The 21,335-nt window shown below is 54.6% G+C and overlaps 1 protein-coding gene across 1 annotated transcript; it reads left to right on the top strand.

Moving 5' to 3' along the window:
- The first annotated feature begins 449 nt into the window (after positions 1-449).
- Positions 450-8,418, top strand: LOC144942793 (protein SCO1 homolog, mitochondrial-like). The gene is made up of 7 exons (XM_078869732.1): positions 450-613; positions 3,022-3,138; positions 3,359-3,449; positions 4,537-4,734; positions 5,572-5,664; positions 6,249-6,364; positions 7,549-8,418. The coding sequence occupies exons 1-7, from the start codon at positions 488-490 to the stop codon at positions 7,681-7,683; spliced, it is 876 nt and encodes a 291-aa protein (XP_078725858.1). The 5' UTR covers positions 450-487; the 3' UTR covers positions 7,684-8,418.
- Positions 8,419-21,335: the final 12,917 nt, after the last annotated feature.

The following is a 21,335-nucleotide window of genomic DNA, read 5'->3' as shown; positions in this document are numbered from 1 at the left end:
CGTCATTTATGGACGGCCCCTTTCCTATACTTTCTACTCCTATCGTCTTTTTAGTGTGTGCACTCCTATAGGTTTTTTTGTATTGTAGTAACGTTACCCCCCTATAGTACATCTGTGCGGGATAAAAAGCGCTTCATAGCTCATCGGATTTCTCGGTGGCAGCCGTCACGTGACGCGTTCAACCAATCGGGCGGCTGCGTTTGAAGGCCTAAGTAAGATGGCGCCCGCCTATCCCGCGCCTTGAGGCCTAGCGGCTGCGTCTCCTCGCCTCCCGCGTTGCGAGCCGGCACCGTGGTGAGGGGGGAGCTCGCACGCTCTCCTGCCGCCGCCCGCGAAACCAACGCCGCGGGTCTCTCCACTCGCATCAACGGTGCCTCGCTCCCTCCCCAGGTAAGATGGCCGTCCGTCAGGGCGACGTCACGCAGGTCACGTGGTCACGCCCCTCCCCCCGGCACGTCACGTGGTTGTGACGTGAGGAGGGTCGCGCATGGCGCTGCGTGCTGGGCCGCTGCTGCTGCTGCTGAGGTCGTGGCGGGGTCCTGGGACCGCGGGGCTCGGGACCCTGGGACGGGGTCCTCTGGGGCTCGTGAGGCTCGGGGACGCGAGGACCCTGGTGAGTGACGCGGTCAGGTTGGGGTGGGTGGGTTGACCCAGGCAGGTGGCACCCCCCCCCACCACCCCCCCCCCCCCCCGGGGGGGGGGAAGGGCAAACAAACTAAGCGCAAAAGGAGTTCTAAATGAATGAGTTTGTTAATCTAGAATAATGGGAACCTTTTTTCTGCCAAGGACCGTTTGGACATTTATAACATCATCAGTTATATTTGGTCAAACATTTAATTAACTCGCCCCTAATGTGATGGCTGGAACTGCTAAATGATTCCGCGGGTCTTATACGTTCCCCGCCGCTGATTCTAGATTATTTAAAAGTCCGGAGCTGCCAGTGGCTTCCTGATGTCGGTAGGAAGAGAACGTTCCAGACGGCCGCAGAAGCGCATCTGAAAGCCGCCGCGCGATGCGGTGACCGGATCGGTAATGTGTTGAACTTTTTGCACAGTTTTTTATCGATCTCTACATATGCCTGGGTGGGATTCATCTGTGGAAGCCGAGTGGGTGGAGGCACCTAGCCTGGCACGAGAGCCGTGGATCGACCACGGAATGATGGTGATGGTCATTGTTATTGAAGAAGGAAATATCCAGCAGTGGACAGATCACGGCTTGTCGTGATGATGATGGTCATGTTATTATACAAGAGCGGATGATGGTCATGTTATTAGTACAGAAGGATAGGCCTTCATCTAGCAGTGGATAGGCCATAGCCCGGGTTGGGGTCCCCTTAGGCGAAGAATCGCGAGCGGCGTGGTGCTGTGTGTCGCTGGTGTGTCTGTGTGTGCACCTAGCCTGGCACGAGCGCCGCGGTGACCGTCACCCGCAGCAACTTCATTGTCTAACAGAGAAAGAAAGAAAAAACCCACAACACGTCTGCCAATAACACCGTGGTGTGTTTTTATTTTAATTAAACAATATAATGGGCGACATTTCGGGCAATGGAACTTTACGCATCGCGTTCCCTAATATAGAAGCACTGTAGACATTGTCCTCTCTGGGAGATGTTAATGCGTGAGGTGGACCAGGGGGGGGTGAGGTGACCAGGGGGGGTTGTCGTGAGGTGGACCGGGGGGGGTGAGATGAACTGGGGGGGGGGGGGGGGGGTGAGATGAACCGGTGGCAGCCTGAGACCCGACAATGCGATGTTCTTAACTCATTTTGAGGGAGGGGTGGGTGGTCACTTTTGCCGATAAGACCTCATCGGTGTGAGGGCCGCCACGCCATTTGAAACCATTGGGGGGTTTGTGACAGCTCACGACGATGATGATGGGGGCTGTTTTCACCATTTGTGTATTGTCGGGGGGGGGGGGGCAGCACTTGAAGGCCGCCAGTGGCTCGCGGGCCCAGCAATGGAGACCGCCGCTCAGGGAGCTTCCTTCACTCGGGCTCCTCCAGGTGAGGGTTGCAGGGGGCCGGGCATGGGGCATGAGGCTCCGCTGTGCGAGTCGTCTGCTGCTGCTGCCGCCGCGTTGACTCCCGGCAGTCAGGGGGTGGCTCCTCGTACTTTCTGGTGTCATCATCCTGAGTCAGCAAAATAGAGGATGCGAGGGGAGGGGCCGGGGGAAGGACCGGGTAGGGGAGGGGTCCACGCCCCCCCATCTACTCCACCGTACCCCCCCCCCCCCTAAGAATCCCCCCTTGCCCTCTCATCCCATGTCTTAAATGACCCACACCAAATATTTAACTTGTGGTGCCAGCGTCTTATAACAATTGAAATGTGCAATTCCTATTTCTTGCGCATGGTGGCAGCAGCAGCAGCACCGTGGTTCGGGAGCTAAATGTCGTGGACTACTGCTGCTGCTGGCCGCGCCGAGAGAGGGCTTCAGCAGAGAGAGGTGGTGCAATTTCGATTTAAAGCTTTCGTGACTGCAGGGATTCATCTTCTTGGTTCTTTCGGTAAAGTCACGTAGAAGGGAAATAATATAATAATAAAAATAAAACGTAATAAAATAATTCTCACGACGTTTCGGCCACAACGCAAGCAGCCGTCCTCAGGTCACTTTACCGAAAGAACCAAGAAGAAGAGGTGGTGCAGTTTTAGTGCTCCTGTTGCTGCGTTTAAGGATCGCAGACAAACAGTGGGTGCACTGTGCGGTTTCAGTGTGGGTTTGGTGACTCGGTGCTTGTGTGTGCAGGCTTGCTGTGTGGGAGCGGCAGTGCGCTACGAACCCGGCTACCCGAGTTCGATTCCCGCTCACGGCGAACACCAGTGACGATTATCTGGGCCTCCCCTAGGTCTACTCGGCCTCAAATGAGTGCCTGGTGGGGTGTGGTAACATCGCCACTGGGGAGACAAAGGCGGCTGGGCGTGATGCTGGTGCTCCGGCCTTCATAGGTGCTCACTATCAACACTTGCGCCAACAGTCTGTTAAGGATATGTGTGTGGGGGGGGGGTCTTTATCTTTGTCTTTACAGGCTTGCTGGTCACGTGACAGGCTGTACAGGTCATGTGACCGGCCCTCATGGAGGTTCTACGCAACACAGCCCCTCCCCCCTCCCCCGCCCGGGCAGCGTAAAGAGCGGAGAGCTGGGGTGAGTTCCCCCCCCACCCCCTCTACACCCCCTCCCCCCACTTCACCTCGTATTAGGGGGGGAGTGGACTATTTTCATCTGGATAATACCTTGAGACTGAAAGTCTCGTTTGCAAGGGGGGGGGTCCACAGTGAAACATTGGTCAGTGTGAGTGAAGAGAGTCATGATTCTCCCCCGTGCTCCCCCCTGCCCCCCCCCCCTCGCTCCCCCGTGCTCCCAGCCCGTGTCGTGGCGCTCGCTGGCTGTGACGTTTGGAATCGGGGCGGTGCTGCTGCTCGGCATGAAGAGTTACAAGTCACAGAAGGAGGAGCGTGCGTCACACACACGCACATGGGCACGCGCACACTGGCACACGCACACGGGCACACGCACACGGGCACACGGGCACACGCACACGGGCACACGCACACGGGCACACGCACACGGGCACACGCACACGGGCACACGCACACGGGCACACGGGCACACGCACACGGGCACACGCACACGGGCACACGGGCACACGCACACGGGCACACGCACAAGGGCACATGGGCACACGCGCACACAGGCACACATACACCTGTGCACGAAGACAAAGATCCCCCGTATAGCCTTAACAAACTGTTGGGACAAATGCTGTTATGAAGGTCAGCACGGTACACGAAGGGGTGGATGACCAGCACCACGCCTGGCCGCCTTTGTCGTCTCCCTAGTGGTGATGTTTACTGCACACCGCCCCAGGTACTCATTTGAGGCTGAGACAACCTAAGGGGGAGGGAGGCCCAGATCCGGGTTCAGATAATTGTCACTGGCGTTGGCCGTGAGCGGGTATTGAACTCTGATTGCTGTGTTCGTAACACATCACTAACCACTGCTACCGTGTACTCGTGTATACACACAAACGTGTTCATGCACAGGTGTACATACTTATGCATACATACATGCACATACGTGCTTGTTGCGTGTTTGAGCATGTATTGTGCACGCGTGCCCGCATGTTGTTTGTGTTACGTGTTCACGTGTACGTGCGTTGTATGTCTGCATTTTGGTTGCACGCATGCACACACTCAAACCCACACACATCCACTATCAAATACCCACACATCCACTGTCAAATACACACACATCCACTGTCAAATACCCACACATCCACAATCAAACACACACACACCGTCAAACTAAAGCCCACACACCAACCTTGAAACGCACACGCGGTTACACCTACACTCCAATACTCACGCTCCCAAACACATGCACACATGCACCTACGCACACACCTACGCACACGTACGCACACACCTATGCACATGCACGTACCTACGCACGCACCTACGCACGCACCTACGCACGCACGCAACACGCGTACACACGCACGCGTACACGCATACACACGCACGCAACACGCGTGCCCCACAGGGATGGAGCGTGAGCGCAACCGCTCAGTGGGGCGCCCCAACCTGGGGGGCCCCTTCTCGCTGGTGGACCACACGGGGGCCCCCCGCTCCGACAAGGACTTCCTGGGCCACTGGGTGCTGCTCTACTTCGGCTTCACGCACTGCCCCGACATCTGCCCCGAGGAGATGGAGAAGATGATTGCCGTCGTCGACGAGATCGGTGCGCGCGTGTGGGCCGTGTGTGTGTGTGCGGGGTGTGTGTGTGTGTCTGGGGTGTGTGTGGGGGGTGTGTGTGAGTGTGGGGTGTGTGTCTGCGGTGTGTGGGGTGTGTGTGTGCGTGGGGTGTGTAGGGTGTGTGTGTAGGGTGTGGGCGGTGTGTGGGGTGTGCGGTGTGTGGGTGGCGTGTGTGGGCGGCGTGCGTGTGTGTGGGCGTTGTGTGTGTGTGGGCGGTGTATGTGTGTGTGTGGGCTCTGTGTGTGTGTGTGGGCGGTGTAGGCGGTGTGTGTGTGCTGGATTTGTGTGTTTGGGGGGGTGGATGTGTGTGGGGGGGGGTGGGTGTGTGGGTGGGTGTGTGGGGGGTGTGAAGGGTGTTGGTACAGTATGGAGCACAGGTGGTGCTTGAGCCAGTCATCTCAGTTACCTGTGACCCCTGTCAGCGAGCCTTCGACACTTCACGTGGCCTCAGTGCACCTGCCCTAGCACAAGCGCCGTGGTGTGGTAGTGTAGGGTGTATATGTGGGGAGCGGTAGTGTAGTGGCTAGCTCGCTGCGCTACAAACCTGCCGACCCGAGTTCGATTCCCGCTCACGGCCAACACCGGTGACGATTATCTGAACCGCTCCTCGGCATCCCCTAGGTCGACTCAGCCTCAAATGAGTACCTGGTGCGGTGTGTAAACATCGCCACTGGGGAGACAAAGGCGGCCGGGCGTGCTACTGGCTACCCCCCCCGCTCGTGTACCGTGCCCGCCTTCATAGGTGCTACTCGCTAACAGCACTTGCCCCAACAGTTTGCTAAGGCTACACGGGGGGGGGATCCTTGTCTTTGTGTGTGTGCAGACGCGATCCCGTCTCTGCCGAACGTGACTCCGTTGTTCATCACCATCGACCCCGAGAGGGACACCGTGGAGGCCGTCGCCAAATACGTCAAGGGTGGGTGTGGGGGGGGCGTGGGGGAGACACCCGCGTGTGTCAGCGTGTCTGTGCGTTGTGTTAACGTGTGGGGAGCGGTAGTGTAGTGGTCGGTGTGCCGCGCTACGAACCTGCTGACCCGAGTTCGATTCCGGCTCGTGGCCAACATCACTGTGACCAGTTATCTGAACCTGTTCCTGGGCTTCCCCTCGATGGGTATCCGGTGCAGTGTGGGTGACACGTCGCGACGAGGGAGACAAAGGTGGCCAGGCATGGTGCTGGCCACCCACTCCCCCGTGTGGCTACGCGCTAGCAGGTCTCGGGCCTCCAGATGGGGTCCTTCGTGACCCTTACCCTCGTCCCTCCGCTCTGCCACCACAGCCGTGCTCACGCCCTCACCGGCGTGTGCGCTGTCTGTCCACCACATCTGCCGCTGCTGTGCAACAGCCGGCGCTATTGCACTACACGTGTATAAAATCAACATATCACGCCTTTAGAGTATTTGGCTCCTATAAATTTCCACGATGATGATAAACCAATTCGATGAGCTATCATCTGGGGCCAGGTCGCTTCTGGTAACATAAAATCGTGTCTTTGTCTTGTAGAGTTCTCTCCCAAGCTGATTGGTCTCACTGGCTCTGCCGACGCCATCAATGAGATGTCCCGCGCCTTCCGCGTTTACTACAGCCAGGGTCCCCGCGACGAGGACAACGACTACATTGTGAGTCATCACGACATCATACCATCACTCACAACATCATACCATCCTTCACGACGTCATAATCTCACGACGTCATATTACGGCCTTGTACCGTCACTCGCATCGCCATACCATCACTTGCCATCATACCATCACTTATGACATCATATCGTCACGGCATATCGTCACACAATATCATAGCATCACGCCATCGGTGTCATACCTTGAAGACGTCATACCATCACAACGTCACGGCTTCACAGCATCACTCCATTGCTCTCGTGTGGTGCGGAGTGCGGTGTGTAATGTGTGTGGTGCGTGGTGTGTGCGGTGCGTGGTGTATATGTGTCATGTGTGTAGTGTGGTATATTATGTGTGTGGTGTGTATAATGTGGGTGGTGCATGGTGTATAATGTGTGTGGTGTATATGTATAATGTGTGTGATGCATGGTGTATAATGTGTGTGGTGTATATGTATAATGTGTGATGCATGGTGTATAATGTGTGTGGTGTATATGTATAATGTGTGTGATGCATGGTGTATAATGTGTGTGGTGTATATGTATAATGTGTGTGATGCATGGTGTATAATGTGTGTGGTGTATATGTATAATGTGTGATGCATGGTGTATAATGTGTGTGGTGTATATGTATAATGTGTGTGATGCATGGTGTATAATGTGTGTGGTGTATATGTATAATGTGTGTGATGCATGGTGTATAATGTGTGTGGTGTATATGTATAATGTGTGATGCATGGTGTATAATGTGTGTGGTGTATATGTATAATGTGTGTGATGCATGGTGTATAATGTGTGTGGTGTATATGTATAATGTGTGTGATGCATGGTGTATAATGTGTGTGGTGTATATGTATAATGTGTGTGATGCATGGTGTATAATGTGTGTGGTGTATATGTATAATGTGTGTGATGCATGGTGTATAATGTGTGTGATGTGTGTGGTGCATGGTGTGTGGTGTATAATGTGTGTGGTGTGTAATGTGTGTGGTGCATGGTGTATAATGTGTGTGCGGTGTGTGGTGTATATGTATAATGTGTGTGCGGTGTATATGTATAATGTGTGTGGTGTATATGTATAATGTGTGTGGGTGTGTGTGCGGTGAGTGGTGTATGTGTGCGGTGTGTGGTGTATGTGTGTGGTGTATAATGTGCGTGGTGCGTGGTGTGTGGTGCGGCGTGCAGGTTGACCACACCATCATCATGTACCTGCTGGGCCCGGACGGGTCGTTTGCCGAGTATTTTGGGCAGAACAAGCGAGCGCCGGAGATCTCGGGAGCCATCGCATCTCACATGCGGGCGGCGCGGGTAGCGGGGTAGACACGGGGGTGGGGGGGGCGTGGGGGAGACGCAGGAAGAGAGGAGAAACAACGATTACAGGGGGAGACATGGGGAGACCAAAACTACACGGGGACACGAGGTGTAGGTATCTCTGCCTTCAGCAGTGGCTGGGCCTCAGGTGTAGTGACGTGTGTTAGTGGTAAGGTGCGCTGAGGTGTGCTTGTGTCTGTGGTGTGGCGTGCGAGTGTTTGTGGCGAGGTGTGATGACGGGATCCAGGGGATGCTCACCCTATTGGGATCAAAGGGACCAGCTATGTACACGCACACGTAACACAATGGTGTGACGCACACACACACACAAGCGTGTAACTCACGTAGACAATTAGGACACATAGACCTCGTGTACAGCGCGCGCGCACGTGCGTGTACCACACTTTTAGACGAATCTAAAGTTTATCCAAACCGGCTTCAAACCTCGGCGGACCGCGGTGCCACGCGGCTGTGATCCAGCGCTTTTGGAGAGCGAGGGTTGGTGGATCACGCGGGGGATCTACGAAACGCCCAACCTCCCTGCCCCTTGGATCTACGATGTGGCCGTCTGGACGGACAACGTCAGAGTGGGTTCATGACTCTGTGCGTACACGGAGCCTGGGGTTGTCACCCTCCCTCCCCCTCCCGTGCGTCACTCCCGGCAGAGGTCGCAATCGGGTACCCGATACCCGTACCCTACCCGATACCCGGCTACCCGTACCCGGCTGGGTACGGGTAGCCGCACGTGACTCACCCCAACCAATGAGTGAGAAGGCTGCGAGTCACCGGTGAGTAACCGTTCGTCACTCATTTCCCAACGTCGTCTCTTCTCACAATTCAAGTTCCTAGAATCAACCCACCCGCGCCTGCAACAAGGCTTCATCCCAGAGGTCGCAATCAGGTACCCGATACCCGTACCCTACCCGTACCCGGGTACCCGATACCCGGCTGCCCGTACCCGGCCGGGTACGGGTAGCCGTTTGCGACCCTGGTGCGGCCGGGTACGGGTAAGGAATCAAAACCCGTTTGCGACCTCCGACTCCCGGTGGTGTGGGTGGGTTTTCTCCGGGCTCTCTCCGGTCCCGTTCCACATGAAGCGCAACACTCCGCGAAAAAGATCCATTTGACGATGCCGCCGCCGCCGCTGCTGCTTCTGCGTTGGCAGCGGTGCACAAGCGCAGACGACAACAACTCAACGCGTCCCCTGTCTGTAACTGCGCGGCTTTGATTTGTTTTAAATCTATATTTAATAGGCGTCGTTTCGGGCAATGGCCCTTCTTCGTGGCGCCGCCACGTCCGTGTGCCGTGAAGAAGGGGGCAGTGCTGGCGTTTGCGGACGACGGCGTTTGCGGAGCGTTTTCGGTGGCTTCTTTTTAAAAGTGAAAATCCGGCGGAAACGTCCCCCGAGCGTGGGGGCTGGAGCCTCCCTCAGAGGCGATTCCCGAGATTCGACGAGGCTTTCCCCGGCTGGACGAGCGACACCGTCGATGACCCCCCTTGGCGCTTCGTGGAGCTGAGGGGGGAGGCCTCCTTGGTGGAGCAGCACTCGATCACGATCAGTGCCGTTTTGTCTGCGTGCTGTTAATGTCGTCGTCGTCGTGAACTTTGTCACGAGTAAAACGTGAGCTCCGCCGGGCTCGGTGATCTCCACCACACTCGCTCTCGTCTCTCGATGGTCATCTCTGCCCTGTAGCGGTCCGCGGCTGCGAGAGGTGACGACCACCGTCTCCCCTTTTGGAGCCTGGTGGCGTCTTCTGGTCTAACTCCGTTTGAGACGAGGCTTGAAAGAAAGCTGTCTCTGGTGTGGACCAATCAGTTTCAAAGAAGATGCATATGTTATCAGAGTATGTTTTCTGACCACAAGCATTGTGGTTAATGCAGTAACATGATTCCTTGTAAAAGGTTTCAGTTTGGTGTTTTAACATCTTAACACACCTGTTTTGTTGCCAGAAAAAAGGGGAAAAACCTATTCTCATATTCTGGTACTGGCAAAGGAGGTCCCATGATAAAGGTGTAAGTGGTCTGTTGCGCATGGGTGGTAAAAAAACGATTTTTCCAGCGGCAGGCATCGGGTTTTTTCTTTAATACAATTAAACCCGATTTCGGGGAATTAAAACCTGGTTTAATGAATACGAAACTCTGATCCAAGGCTTAGGCTGCTTCCTCGTCGGTGCTGCTATCGTACTCGGGGGGCCGTCGGGCACGGGGTAGTCGTAGAATGCAGCGGGCAGGTTGGTCTTGATGAACACGAGCTTCTCCACAATCGTGGGCGCCAGTGAGTTCCTTAGCTTGGAATGGATGAAGCCCATCGCTGAGAAGTTGTCGAAGTGCGGTTCTGCAATTATAACCAGTTAAACCGGATTTCTCCCAATCTCAGATGATCGGGTTTAATATAAAAAGACAATTAAACCCGATTGTAAAACACCCGACTGTGCCACCCTTGGTGTCGCGTGAGCCGTGAGCTCCGTGCCGCCTGTGTCGGGGCAGTGCCGGGTCGGGCCACGGGGGGGCGATGTGGAGCCACGGCGAGTGGCGGCGCAGGCTTCGTGCCGAGACCTCTAGCCCTGGTCTATCTCACTAGCTAGTCACTCTAGCCCTGGTCTATCCCACTAGCTAGTCACTAGACCTGGTCTATCTCACTAGCTAGTCACTCTAGCCCTGGTCTATCTCACTAGCTAGTCACTCTAGCCCTGGTCTATCCCACTAGCTAGTCACTCTAGCCCTGGTCTATCTCACTAGCTAGTCACTAGACCTGGTCTATCCCACTAGCTAGTCACTCTAGCCCTGGTCTATCTCACTAGCTAGTCACTCTAGCCCTGGTCTATCCCACTAGCTAGTCACTCTAGCCCTGGTCTATCCCACTAGCTAGTCACTCTAGCCCTGGTCTATCCCACTAGCTAGTCACTCTAGCCCTGGTCTATCTCACTAGCTAGTCACTCTAGCCCTGGTCTATCCCACTAGCTAGTCACTAGACCTGGTCTATCTCACTAGCTAGTCACTCTAGCCCTGGTCTATCTCACTAGCTAGTCACTCTAGCCCTGGTCTATCCCACTAGCTAGTCACTCTAGCCCTGGTCTATCTCACTAGCTAGTCACTAGACCTGGTCTATCCCACTAGCTAGTCACTCTAGCCCTGGTCTATCTCACTAGCTAGTCACTCTAGCCCTGGTCTATCCCACTAGCTAGTCACTCTAGCCCTGGTCTATCTCACTAGCTAGTCACTCTAGCCCTGGTCTATCCCACTAGCTAGTCACTCTAGCCCTGGTCTATCTCACTAGCTAGTCACTCTAGCCCTGGTCTATCTCACTAGCTAGTCACTCTAGCCCTGGTCTATCTCACTAGCTAGTCACTCTAGCCCTGGTCTATCCCACTAGCTAGTCACTCTAGCCCTGTTCTATCTCACTAGCTAGTCACTAGCCCTGGTCTATCTCACTAGCTAGTCACTCTAGCCCTGGTCTATCCCACTAGCTAGTCACTCTAGCCCTGGTCTATCTCACTAGCTAGTCACTCTAGCCCTGGTCTATCTCACTAGCTAGTCACTCTAGCCCTGGTCTATCTCACTAGCTAGTCACTAGCCCTGGTCTATCTCACTAGCTAGTCACTCTAGCCCTGGTCTATCCCACTAGCTAGTCACTCTAGCCCTGGTCTATCTCACTAGCTAGTCACTAGCCCTGGTCTATCTCACTAGCTAGTCACTCTAGCCCTGGTCTATCTCACTAGCTAGTCACTCTAGCCCTGGTCTATCTCACTAGCTAGTCACTAGCCCTGGTCTATCCCACTAGCTAGTCACTCTAGCCCTGTTCTATCTCACTAGCTAGTCACTCTAGCCCTGGTCTATCTCACTAGCTAGTCACTCTAGCCCTGGTCTATCCCACTAGCTAGTCACTCTAGCCCTGGTCTATCTCACTAGCTAGTCACTAGCCCTGGTCTATCTCACTAGCTAGTCACTAGCCCTGGTCTATCTCACTAGCTAGTCACTAGCCCTGGTCTATCTCACTAGCTAGTCACTCTAGCCCTGGTCTATCTCACTAGCTAGTCACTAGCCCTGGTCTATCCCACTAGCTAGTCACTCTAGCCCTGTTCTATCTCACTAGCTAGTCACTCTAGCCCTGGTCTATCTCACTAGCTAGTCACTCTAGCCCTGGTCTATCCCACTAGCTAGTCACTCTAGCCCTGGTCTATCTCACTAGCTAGTCACTAGCCCTGGTCTATCTCACTAGCTAGTCACTAGCCCTGGTCTATCTCACTAGCTAGTCACTCTAGCCCTGGTCTATCCCACTAGCTAGTCACTCTAGCCCTGGTCTATCTCACTAGCTAGTCACTCTAGCCCTGGTCTATCTCACTAGCTAGTCACTCTAGCCCTGGTCTATCCCACTAGCTAGTCACTCTAGCCCTGGTCTATCCCACTAGCTAGTCACTCTAGCCCTGGTCTATCCCACTAGCTAGTCACTCTAGCCCTGGTCTATCCCACTAGCTAGTCACTCTAGCCCTGGTCTATCTCACTAGCTAGTCACTCTAGCCCTGGTCTATCTCACTAGCTAGTCACTCTAGCCCTGGTCTATCCCACTAGCTAGTCACTCTAGCCCTGGTCTATCTCACTAGCTAGTCACTCTAGCCCTGGTCTATCTCACTAGCTAGTCACTCTAGCCCTGGTCTATCTCACTAGCTAGTCACTCTAGCCCTGGTCTATCCCACTAGCTAGTCACTCTAGCCCTGGTCTATCTCACTAGCTAGTCACTCTAGCCCTGGTCTATCTCACTAGCTAGTCACTCTAGCCCTGGTCTATCTCACTAGCTAGTCACTCTAGCCCTGGTCTATCCCACTAGCTAGTCACTCTAGCCCCTGGTCTATCCCACTAGCTAGTCACTCTAGCCCTGGTCTATCCCACTAGCTAGTCACTCTAGCCCTGGTCTATCTCACTAGCTAGTCACTCTAGCCCTGGTCTATCTCACTAGCTAGTCACTCTAGCCCTGGTCTATCTCACTAGCTAGTCACTCTAGCCCTGGTCTATCCCACTAGCTAGTCACTCTAGCCCTGGTCTATCTCACTAGCTAGTCACTCTAGCCCTGGTCTATCTCACTAGCTAGTCACTCTAGCCCTGGTCTGTCTCACTAGCTAGTCACTCTAGCCCTGGTCTATTTCACTAGCTAGTCACTCTAGCCCTGGTCTATCCCACTAGCTAGTCACTCTAGCCCTGGTCTATCCCACTAGCTAGTCACTCTAGCCCTGGTCTATCTCAGTAGCTAGTCACTCTAGCCCTGGTCTATCTCACTAGCTAGTCACTCTAGCCCTGGTCTATTTCACTAGCTAGTCACTCTAGCCCTGGTCTATCCCACTAGCTAGTCACTCTAGCCCTGGTCTATCTCACTAGCTAGTCACTCTAGCCCTGGTCTATCCCACTAGCTAGTCACTCTAGCCCTGGTCTATCCCACTAGCTAGTCACTCTAGCCCTGGTCTATCCCACTAGCTAGTCACTCTAGCCCTGGTCTATCTCACTAGCTAGTCACTCTAGCCCTGGTCTATCTCACTAGCTAGTCACTCTAGCCCTGGTCTATCTCACTAGCTAGTCACTCTAGCCCTGGTCTATCTCACTAGCTAGTCACTAGCCCTGGTCTATCCCACTAGCTAGTCACTCTAGCCCTGGTCTATCCCACTAGCTAGTCACTCTAGCCCTGGTCTATTTCACTAGCTAGTCACTCTAGCCCTGGTCTATCTCACTAGCTAGTCACTCTAGCCCTGGTCTATCTCACTAGCTAGTCACTCTAGCCCTGGTCTATTTCACTAGCTAGTCACTCTAGCCCTGGTCTATCTCACTAGCTAGACACTCTAGCCCTGGTCTATCTCACTAGCTAGTCACTAGCCCTGGTCTATCTCACTAGCTAGTCACTCTAGCCCTGGTCTATCCCACTAGCTAGTCACTCTAGCCCTGGTCTATCTCACTAGCTAGTCACTAGCCCTGGTCTATCTCACTAGCTAGTCACTCTAGCCCTGGTCTATCCCACTAGCTAGTCACTCTAGCCCTGGTCTATCTCACTAGCTAGTCACTAGCCCTGGTCTATCTCACTAGCTAGTCACTCTAGCCCTGGTCTATCCCACTAGCTAGTCACTCTAGCCCTGGTCTATCTCACTAGCTAGTCACTCTAGCCCTGGTCTATCCCACTAGCTAGTCACTCTAGCCCTGGTCTATCTCACTAGCTAGTCACTCTAGCCCTGGTCTATCTCACTAGCTAGTCACTCTAGCCCTGGTCTATCTCACTAGCTAGTCACTCTAGCCCTGGTCTATCTCACTAGCTAGTCACTCTAGCCCTGGTCTATTTCACTAGCTAGTCACTCTAGCCCTGGTCTATCTCACTAGCTAGTCACTCTAGCCCTGGTCTATCTCACTAGCTAGTCACTCTAGCCCTGGTCTATCCCACTAGCTAGTCACTCTAGCCCTGGTCTATCTCACTAGCTAGTCACTCTAGCCCTGGTCTATCTCACTAGCTAGTCACTCTAGCCCTGGTCTATCCCACTAGCTAGTCACTCTAGCCCTGGTCTATCTCACTAGCTAGTCACTCTAGCCCTGGTCTATCCCACTAGCTAGTCACTCTAGCCCTGGTCTATCTCACTAGCTAGTCACTCTAGCCCTGGTCTATCTCACTAGCTAGTCACTCTAGCCCTGGTCTATCCCACTAGCTAGTCACTCTAGCCCTGGTCTATCTCACTAGCTAGTCACTCTAGCCCTGGTCTATCTCACTAGCTAGTCACTCTAGCCCTGGTCTATCTCACTAGCTAGTCACTCTAGCCCTGGTCTATCCCACTAGCTAGTCACTCTAGCCCTGGTCTATCTCACTAGCTAGTCACTAGCCCTGGTCTATCCCACTAGCTAGTCACTCTAGCCCTGGTCTATCTCACTAGCTAGTCACTCTAGCCCTGGTCTATCCCACTAGCTAGTCACTCTAGCCCTGGTCTATCTCACTAGCTAGTCACTCTAGCCCTGGTCTATCTCACTAGCTAGTCACTCTAGCCCTGGTCTATCCCACTAGCTAGTCACTCTAGCCCTGGTCTATCTCACTAGCTAGTCACTAGCCCTGGTCTATCCCACTAGCTAGTCACTCTAGCCCTGGTCTATCTCACTAGCTAGTCACTCTAGCCCTGGTCTATCCCACTAGCTAGTCACTCTAGCCCTGGTCTATCTCACTAGCTAGTCACTCTAGCCCTGGTCTATCTCACTAGCTAGTCACTCTAGCCCTGGTCTATCCCACTAGCTAGTCACTCTAGCCCTGGTCTATCCCACTAGCTAGTCACTCTAGCCCCTGGTCTATCTCACTAGCTAGTCACTAGCCCTGGTCTATCCCACTAGCTAGTCACTCTAGCCCTGGTCTATCTCACTAGCTAGTCACTCTAGCCCTGGTCTATCCCACTAGCTAGTCACTCTAGCCCTGGTCTATCTCACTAGCTAGTCACTCTAGCCCTGGTCTATCTCACTAGCTAGTCACTCTAGCCCTGGTCTATCCCACTAGCTAGTCACTCTAGCCCTGGTCTATCTCACTAGCTAGTCACTCTAGCCCTGGTCTATCCCACTAGCTAGTCACTCTAGCCCTGGTCTATCCCACTAGCTAGTCACTCTAGCCCTGGTCTATCTCACTAGCTAGTCACTAGCCCTGGTCTATCTCACTAGCTAGTCACTCTAGCCCTGGTCTATCTCACTAGCTAGTCACTAGCCCTGGTCTATCTCACTAGCTAGTCACTCTAGCCCTGGTCTATCCCACTAGCTAGTCACTCTAGCCCTGGTCTATCTCACTAGCTAGTCACTCTAGCCCTGGTCTATCTCACTAGCTAGTCACTCTAGCCCTGGTCTATCCCACTAGCTAGTCACTAGCCCTGGTCTATCTCACTAGCTAGTCACTCTAGCCCTGGTCTATCTCACTAGCTAGTCACTCTAGCCCTGGTCTATCCCACTAGCTAGTCACTCTAGCCCTGGTCTATCTCACTAGCTAGTCACTCTAGCCCTGGTCTATCTCACTAGCTAGTCACTCTAGCCCTGGTCTATCTCACTAGCTAGTCACTCTAGCCCTGGTCTATCTCACTAGCTAGTCACTCTAGCCCTGGTCTATCTCACTAGCTAGTCACTCTAGCCCTGGTCTATCCCACTAGCTAGTCACTCTAGCCCTGGTCTATCTCACTAGCTAGTCACTAGCCCTGGTCTATCCCACTAGCTAGTCACTCTAGCCCTGGTCTATCTCACTAGCTAGTCACTCTAGCCCTGGTCTATCTCACTAGCTAGTCACTCTAGCCCTGGTCTATCCCACTAGCTAGTCACTCTAGCCCTGGTCTATCTCACTAGCTAGTCACTCTAGCCCTGGTCTATCCCACTAGCTAGTCACTCTAGCCCTGGTCTATCTCACTAGCTAGTCACTCTAGCCCTGGTCTATCTCACTAGCTAGTCACTCTAGCCCTGGTCTATCTCACTAGCTAGTCACTCTAGCCCTGGTCTATCCCACTAGCTAGTCACTCTAGCCCTGGTCTATCTCACTAGCTAGTCACTCTAGCCCTGGTCTATCTCACTAGCTAGTCACTCTAGCCCTGGTCTATCTCACTAGCTAGTCACTAGCCCTGGTCTATCTCACTCGCTAGTCACTCTAGCCCTGGTCTATCTCACTAGCTAGTCACTCTAGCCCTGGTCTATCCCACTAGCTAGTCACTCTAGCCCTGGTCTATCTCACTCGCTAGTCACTCTAGCCCTGGTCTATCTCACTAGCTAGTCACTCTAGCCCTGGTCTATCTCACTCGCTAGTCACTCTAGCCCTGGTCTATCTCACTAGCTAGTCACTCTAGCCCTGGTCTATCTCACTAGCTAGTCACTAGCCCTGGTCTATCTCACTAGCTAGACACACGAGCCCTGGTCTATTCAACTAGGCCGCCTTCAAAGTCAAAACGCATGCGACGTTTCTGGCAATGACCCTTCTTCAATGGCCCTTCATTTGAAAAGGGGCATTTCCTGAAACGTCGCCCATTATTCGCGTGTGTCCACCGCCAAACGCAGCGGCGGCGGCGGCAGCGGCATCACCGACCGCCGCGTTGGACGCACGGGCCGACGACGTCGCGTCTCTCCGTCGATGTGAGCGTGGCTGCCGCGGGGAGGGTTCGTCGAGCTCCGGGGGGGCCGACATTGGCCCCCCAAACCGCGGCTCGAACGCCACCGTCGCCGTGGTGGCCACGCTGCTGCTGCTGCTCGTAGCCAGCCTGTGGTCCGGCGCTGTGTATGTTATGCGCTGTCTGTTGAAACTTCTTTCGCACCGTACGTACTCAACCGTGCTGTGGAGGTTAGCTTCGAGGGTTGGATGGATCACCGCACACTCGCGCATGTCGCGCAACTCCCACCACCAGATACCCGCAGTCCCGCAAAGTGTGGACTGATATAATCCGTCCCTTCTTTGTGGGACAGAGTGCATAGGCCACGTGCATAGCCGTCCACTGCCCGGCAAATGATCGACATTCGCACGTGATAGACACGGTGTGATGTCAACGGGGTCTGTGTATGGGTCGTTCCCAGCTATGGCAGAGTGGGGATGGCCGCATCGGTCTGCTGCGACACTCAGGAAAGTGGAATCGGTGAGCGCAAAAGCTCGGAGAGACGCGCGCCTGGGGGTGCATTGAGGTACCGAGGGCCACGCGGATTAGAGAACCCTGGGGTGGTAAAAGGCATCGTTTAGACCGTACATGAAGCAAGTCCCCTCTCCTTAGCCTCCTCCCGTTCCTCAGAGCCTCACCATCTTCTCCATCACCCGTGCCCTTCCCCTACCCCCTCTCTCGCCCTTCCACTCCTTCCCGTCCCTCCCCGACTCTTTCGTGATCCCTCAGTACCCCCTATCGCTGTCACTCATTCCTCGGTCTTAGTAGCAGGCCCCCTAAATCATTCTATTGTGTCACCGTTTTGTATCATCAATCGCCTCGAGTGAAGGCGCTCTAGGTGTGTGTGATGTCCAGTGTTGCTTGTTGAGTTCAAGTTCATTTATTAGGTATAGCCCTGTGAGCCATTCGGCTCTTGAATCGGGTGCAATCGCAACAAACAAAAACATGAACAAAAAAACATCTTAACGTGAATAGAGTGCAAACAGAAAATCCAAGAAAAAACAGCAAAATATTGCAGAAAAAAACACCGTACACCAACGCTGCGTGCAAAAATCCCAGTGGGATGCAAGTCAAACAACAACAAGACAACTTAGATTAAGGTCATCAGTCTAACTCTGTACTACAACAAACAAACATGGCTAAACCAGTACACTTTTCGAAATCACCAAAATAATGCCATGAAAGTGGGCAAGTAGGTGGTAGGGCTTGACCCGAACAGGTGGCAACCTTCCCACTCGCCCACCCTCTCATCCACTGGCCAAGTTGCTCGCGAACTCGCCACGCTCATTCATCCATCAGCCCGAGTTGCCACCAGTCCCGAATTGGCGTCGGTGTTCGGGTGGCACTGGTGTTGTCTGTACCGAGATCTGTCAGCATTTTGAACGTAGCCAACCGCGCTCATCGGAGGTGTGGGCAGGGAGGGGTCCGGGGGAGACAACAAACGAACCGCAGTTCTAATGAAATGAGTTATCGATCTAGAAATGTCGATGAGATATAAATATCAATTAGATTATGGGGGGGGGGGGCAGGGTAGGACGCGTCACTGCCACAGGGGACGATGCCACGATGGAGCTGGCAGCCAGGGGACGGAATGCGCCCGGGAGGACGACGCCCGCTCAGGAGACGGAGCGACGGAGTCGGCGCGGATCGGGAGAGGTGGTGGCGGCGGCTGCGGCGACATGGGGAGGCCTTCATCATCCAGCAGTGGATTGACCACGGCCGCTGCTGCTGCTGATATGATGATGAATAGTAATCGCCTTTTGGCGTCATCTGGTCCAACACCAATGGAGACTAGGCTCTAAGAAAAGCTGTCTCGGGTGTGGACCAATCAACTTCAAGGACAGTGCAAATCATCATTATCATCATCAGAGTTGTTTCTTTTTGTTTGCATTTTGACTGCTTGTGTTGTGGTTATTGTAAACATGATGCCTTATATAAAGGTGTCAGTTTTTGTACCAGCTGAAAGGGTAAAAACCTACTACTATATTTTGATGATAAATAAATCACAGCTCCATCCATTGCGCTCGGTCAGGTGCGGCCTCGGTGACCGTGGGAGTGGGGGGAGAGGTGGGGGGGAGAGGTGGGGGGGAGGGTGGGGGTGGGGGGCGTCGTGGGGGGCAGGGAGGCCGAGACCTTGCCCGTGTCGCTGTTTACCCTCCTCCCTCCCTCGGCGCATTCCTGCGTAGCGGAGCCCCCCCCCACTCCACAACCCCCACTCCACCCCCCACTCCCCCCCACTCCCCCCCCCCCGCGACTCCGCCGTGGCGTCATAAACGTGAGAACAGCTGAGCAAAGCCATGAAGTGGCTGTGTTTGCGCCACGCGTTACCGCGCCCTGGGGGGGGGGGGGGGGGGTGACGGAACCAGCCCACAGACGACCCCTCCCCGCCCCCACCCCGCCCCCACCTTGCGCTACCGGGATAGGGGTACAGGGGACCACAGGGATAGGGGTACGGGGCTGGAGGGATAGGGGTGGTGGAGTGGGGGGGTGGTGGAATAGGGGGGGGGGGGGTGGTGGAATAGGGGGGGGGGGAGTAGAATGGGGGGGGGTGGTGGAATGGGGTGGGGGTGGAATGGGGGGGGGGGGTGGTGGAATGGGGGGGGGGGTGGTGGAATGGGGGGGGGGTGGTGGAATGGGGGGGGGGTGGTGGAATGGGGGTGGGGTGGAATGGGGGGGGGGGTGGTGGTGGAATGGGGGGGGGGGTGGTGGAATGGGGGGGGGGTGGAATGGGGGGGGGGTGGTGGAATGGGGGGGGGTGGTGGAATGGGGGGGGGGGTGGAATGGAGGTTCAAGAAAATGGGGACGTATCATGGGGAAGAGGATCTCGGAGAAAAAAAACATCGGAGGAGGAGGAACTGGGTGTGAATGAAGAGTGCATTGCACATAAGCCTACACACAAAGACAAAGATTCCCCGTATAGCCTTAACTAACTGTTGGGGAAAGTGCTGCTAGCGAGCACCTATGAAAGCCGGCACGGCACACGAAGGGGGTGAGTGGCCAACACCACGCATGGCCGCCTTCGTCTCCCCAGCGGCGATGTTTACACACCGCACCAGGTACTCATTTAAGGCTGAGTCGGCCTAGCGGAGGCCCATAACTGGATCAGGTATCTGTCGCTGGTGTTCGCGGTGAGCGGGAATCGAACTCGGGCTGCGCCATAACCACAGCGCAGTCGCTCCCCAACAACAACGCGGCGCCTGTGCCAGGCTAGGTGCACTCTGAGGCCACGTGAAGTGTCGAAGGCTCTCTGGCAGGACGTCACGGAACAGACTCGGGTGCCATGGGTCGACTGACTGAGATGACTGACGTTTTAGCCACCCGGCGCTGCGCTCGTTGTTGTGAGTGTCGCTCCTCTGCCACCCTCCGTTGTTACTGGAGGGCGACTGCCTCCAACTGCCCGGTCATTAGACGCGTCCATCACGAGCCTCCTCCACGGAGGACGATCTTGACACCGCCCGTACCGGACACACAGACACACGCTCACGCACAAAGGCACTTGCACGCACGCACTCACTCACTCGTGTAAAGCACACGTGCTCACACATACACTCGCGCATACCCATACTCCGTTACGCACACACGCCCACACGCGCGCACATAAACTTAATCACACACACGAGCGCAAACAACCACATTGCAGGCTTACAAACAAACACAACACACGACCCCCACCCCCCCCCCCCCGTGTAACCTGTGCTGTTAGCGAGTAACACTCGTGAAGGCCGACACGGGTACACGTGGGGGTGGGTGGCAGGAACCACGCCCGACCGCCTTTGTCTCCCCGACGGCTATGTGTACACACCACGAACAGGTAACTAATTTTAGGCCGACCGCTAACAGGTAACTCATTTTAGGCCGACCGCTAACAGGTAACTCATTTTAGGCCGAGTCCACCTATATGAGACACACACCCATACAAATAGAATAACCACGCACACATCCGCAGGCACATTATACCCAGATAAAGGCAAAGATCCCCCGTGAAGGCAGGGCAGGCTTCTTGGGGCAAGTGCTGTTAGCCACGGCACACGAGGTAAGTGGTTGGCCAGCCCACGCGCCGGCCGCCTTTGTCTCCCCAGTGGCGATCTTTACACGCCGCTAACAGGTACTCATTTGAGGCCGAGTCTACCTAGAGGAGGCTTAGGACCGGTTCAGATAATCGTCACCGGTGTTGGTGGCCGTGAGAGGGAATCGAACCCGGGTCCCTGGCGGGTTCGCAGCGCACGCACTCGCACACTAATCACAAACAAATGCAAGTCATCACCTGTGCACACACACACACACACGTACACACACACACACACGTACTCACACACAATGACACACACACACGTACTCACACACAATGACACACACACACACACACGTACTCACACACAATGACACACACACACACGTACTCCCACACAATGACACACACACACACGTACTCACACACAATGACACACACACACACACATACTCACACACAATGACACACACACACACGTACTCACACACAATGACACACACACACACACACGTACTCACACACAATGACACACACAC

The sequence above is a fragment of the Lampetra fluviatilis genome, chromosome 28 (assembly GCF_964198595.1).
Source record: "Lampetra fluviatilis chromosome 28, kcLamFluv1.1, whole genome shotgun sequence".
NCBI lineage: Eukaryota > Metazoa > Chordata > Hyperoartia > Petromyzontiformes > Petromyzontidae > Lampetra > Lampetra fluviatilis.
This window is presented reverse-complemented; position numbering and strand designations above follow the sequence as displayed.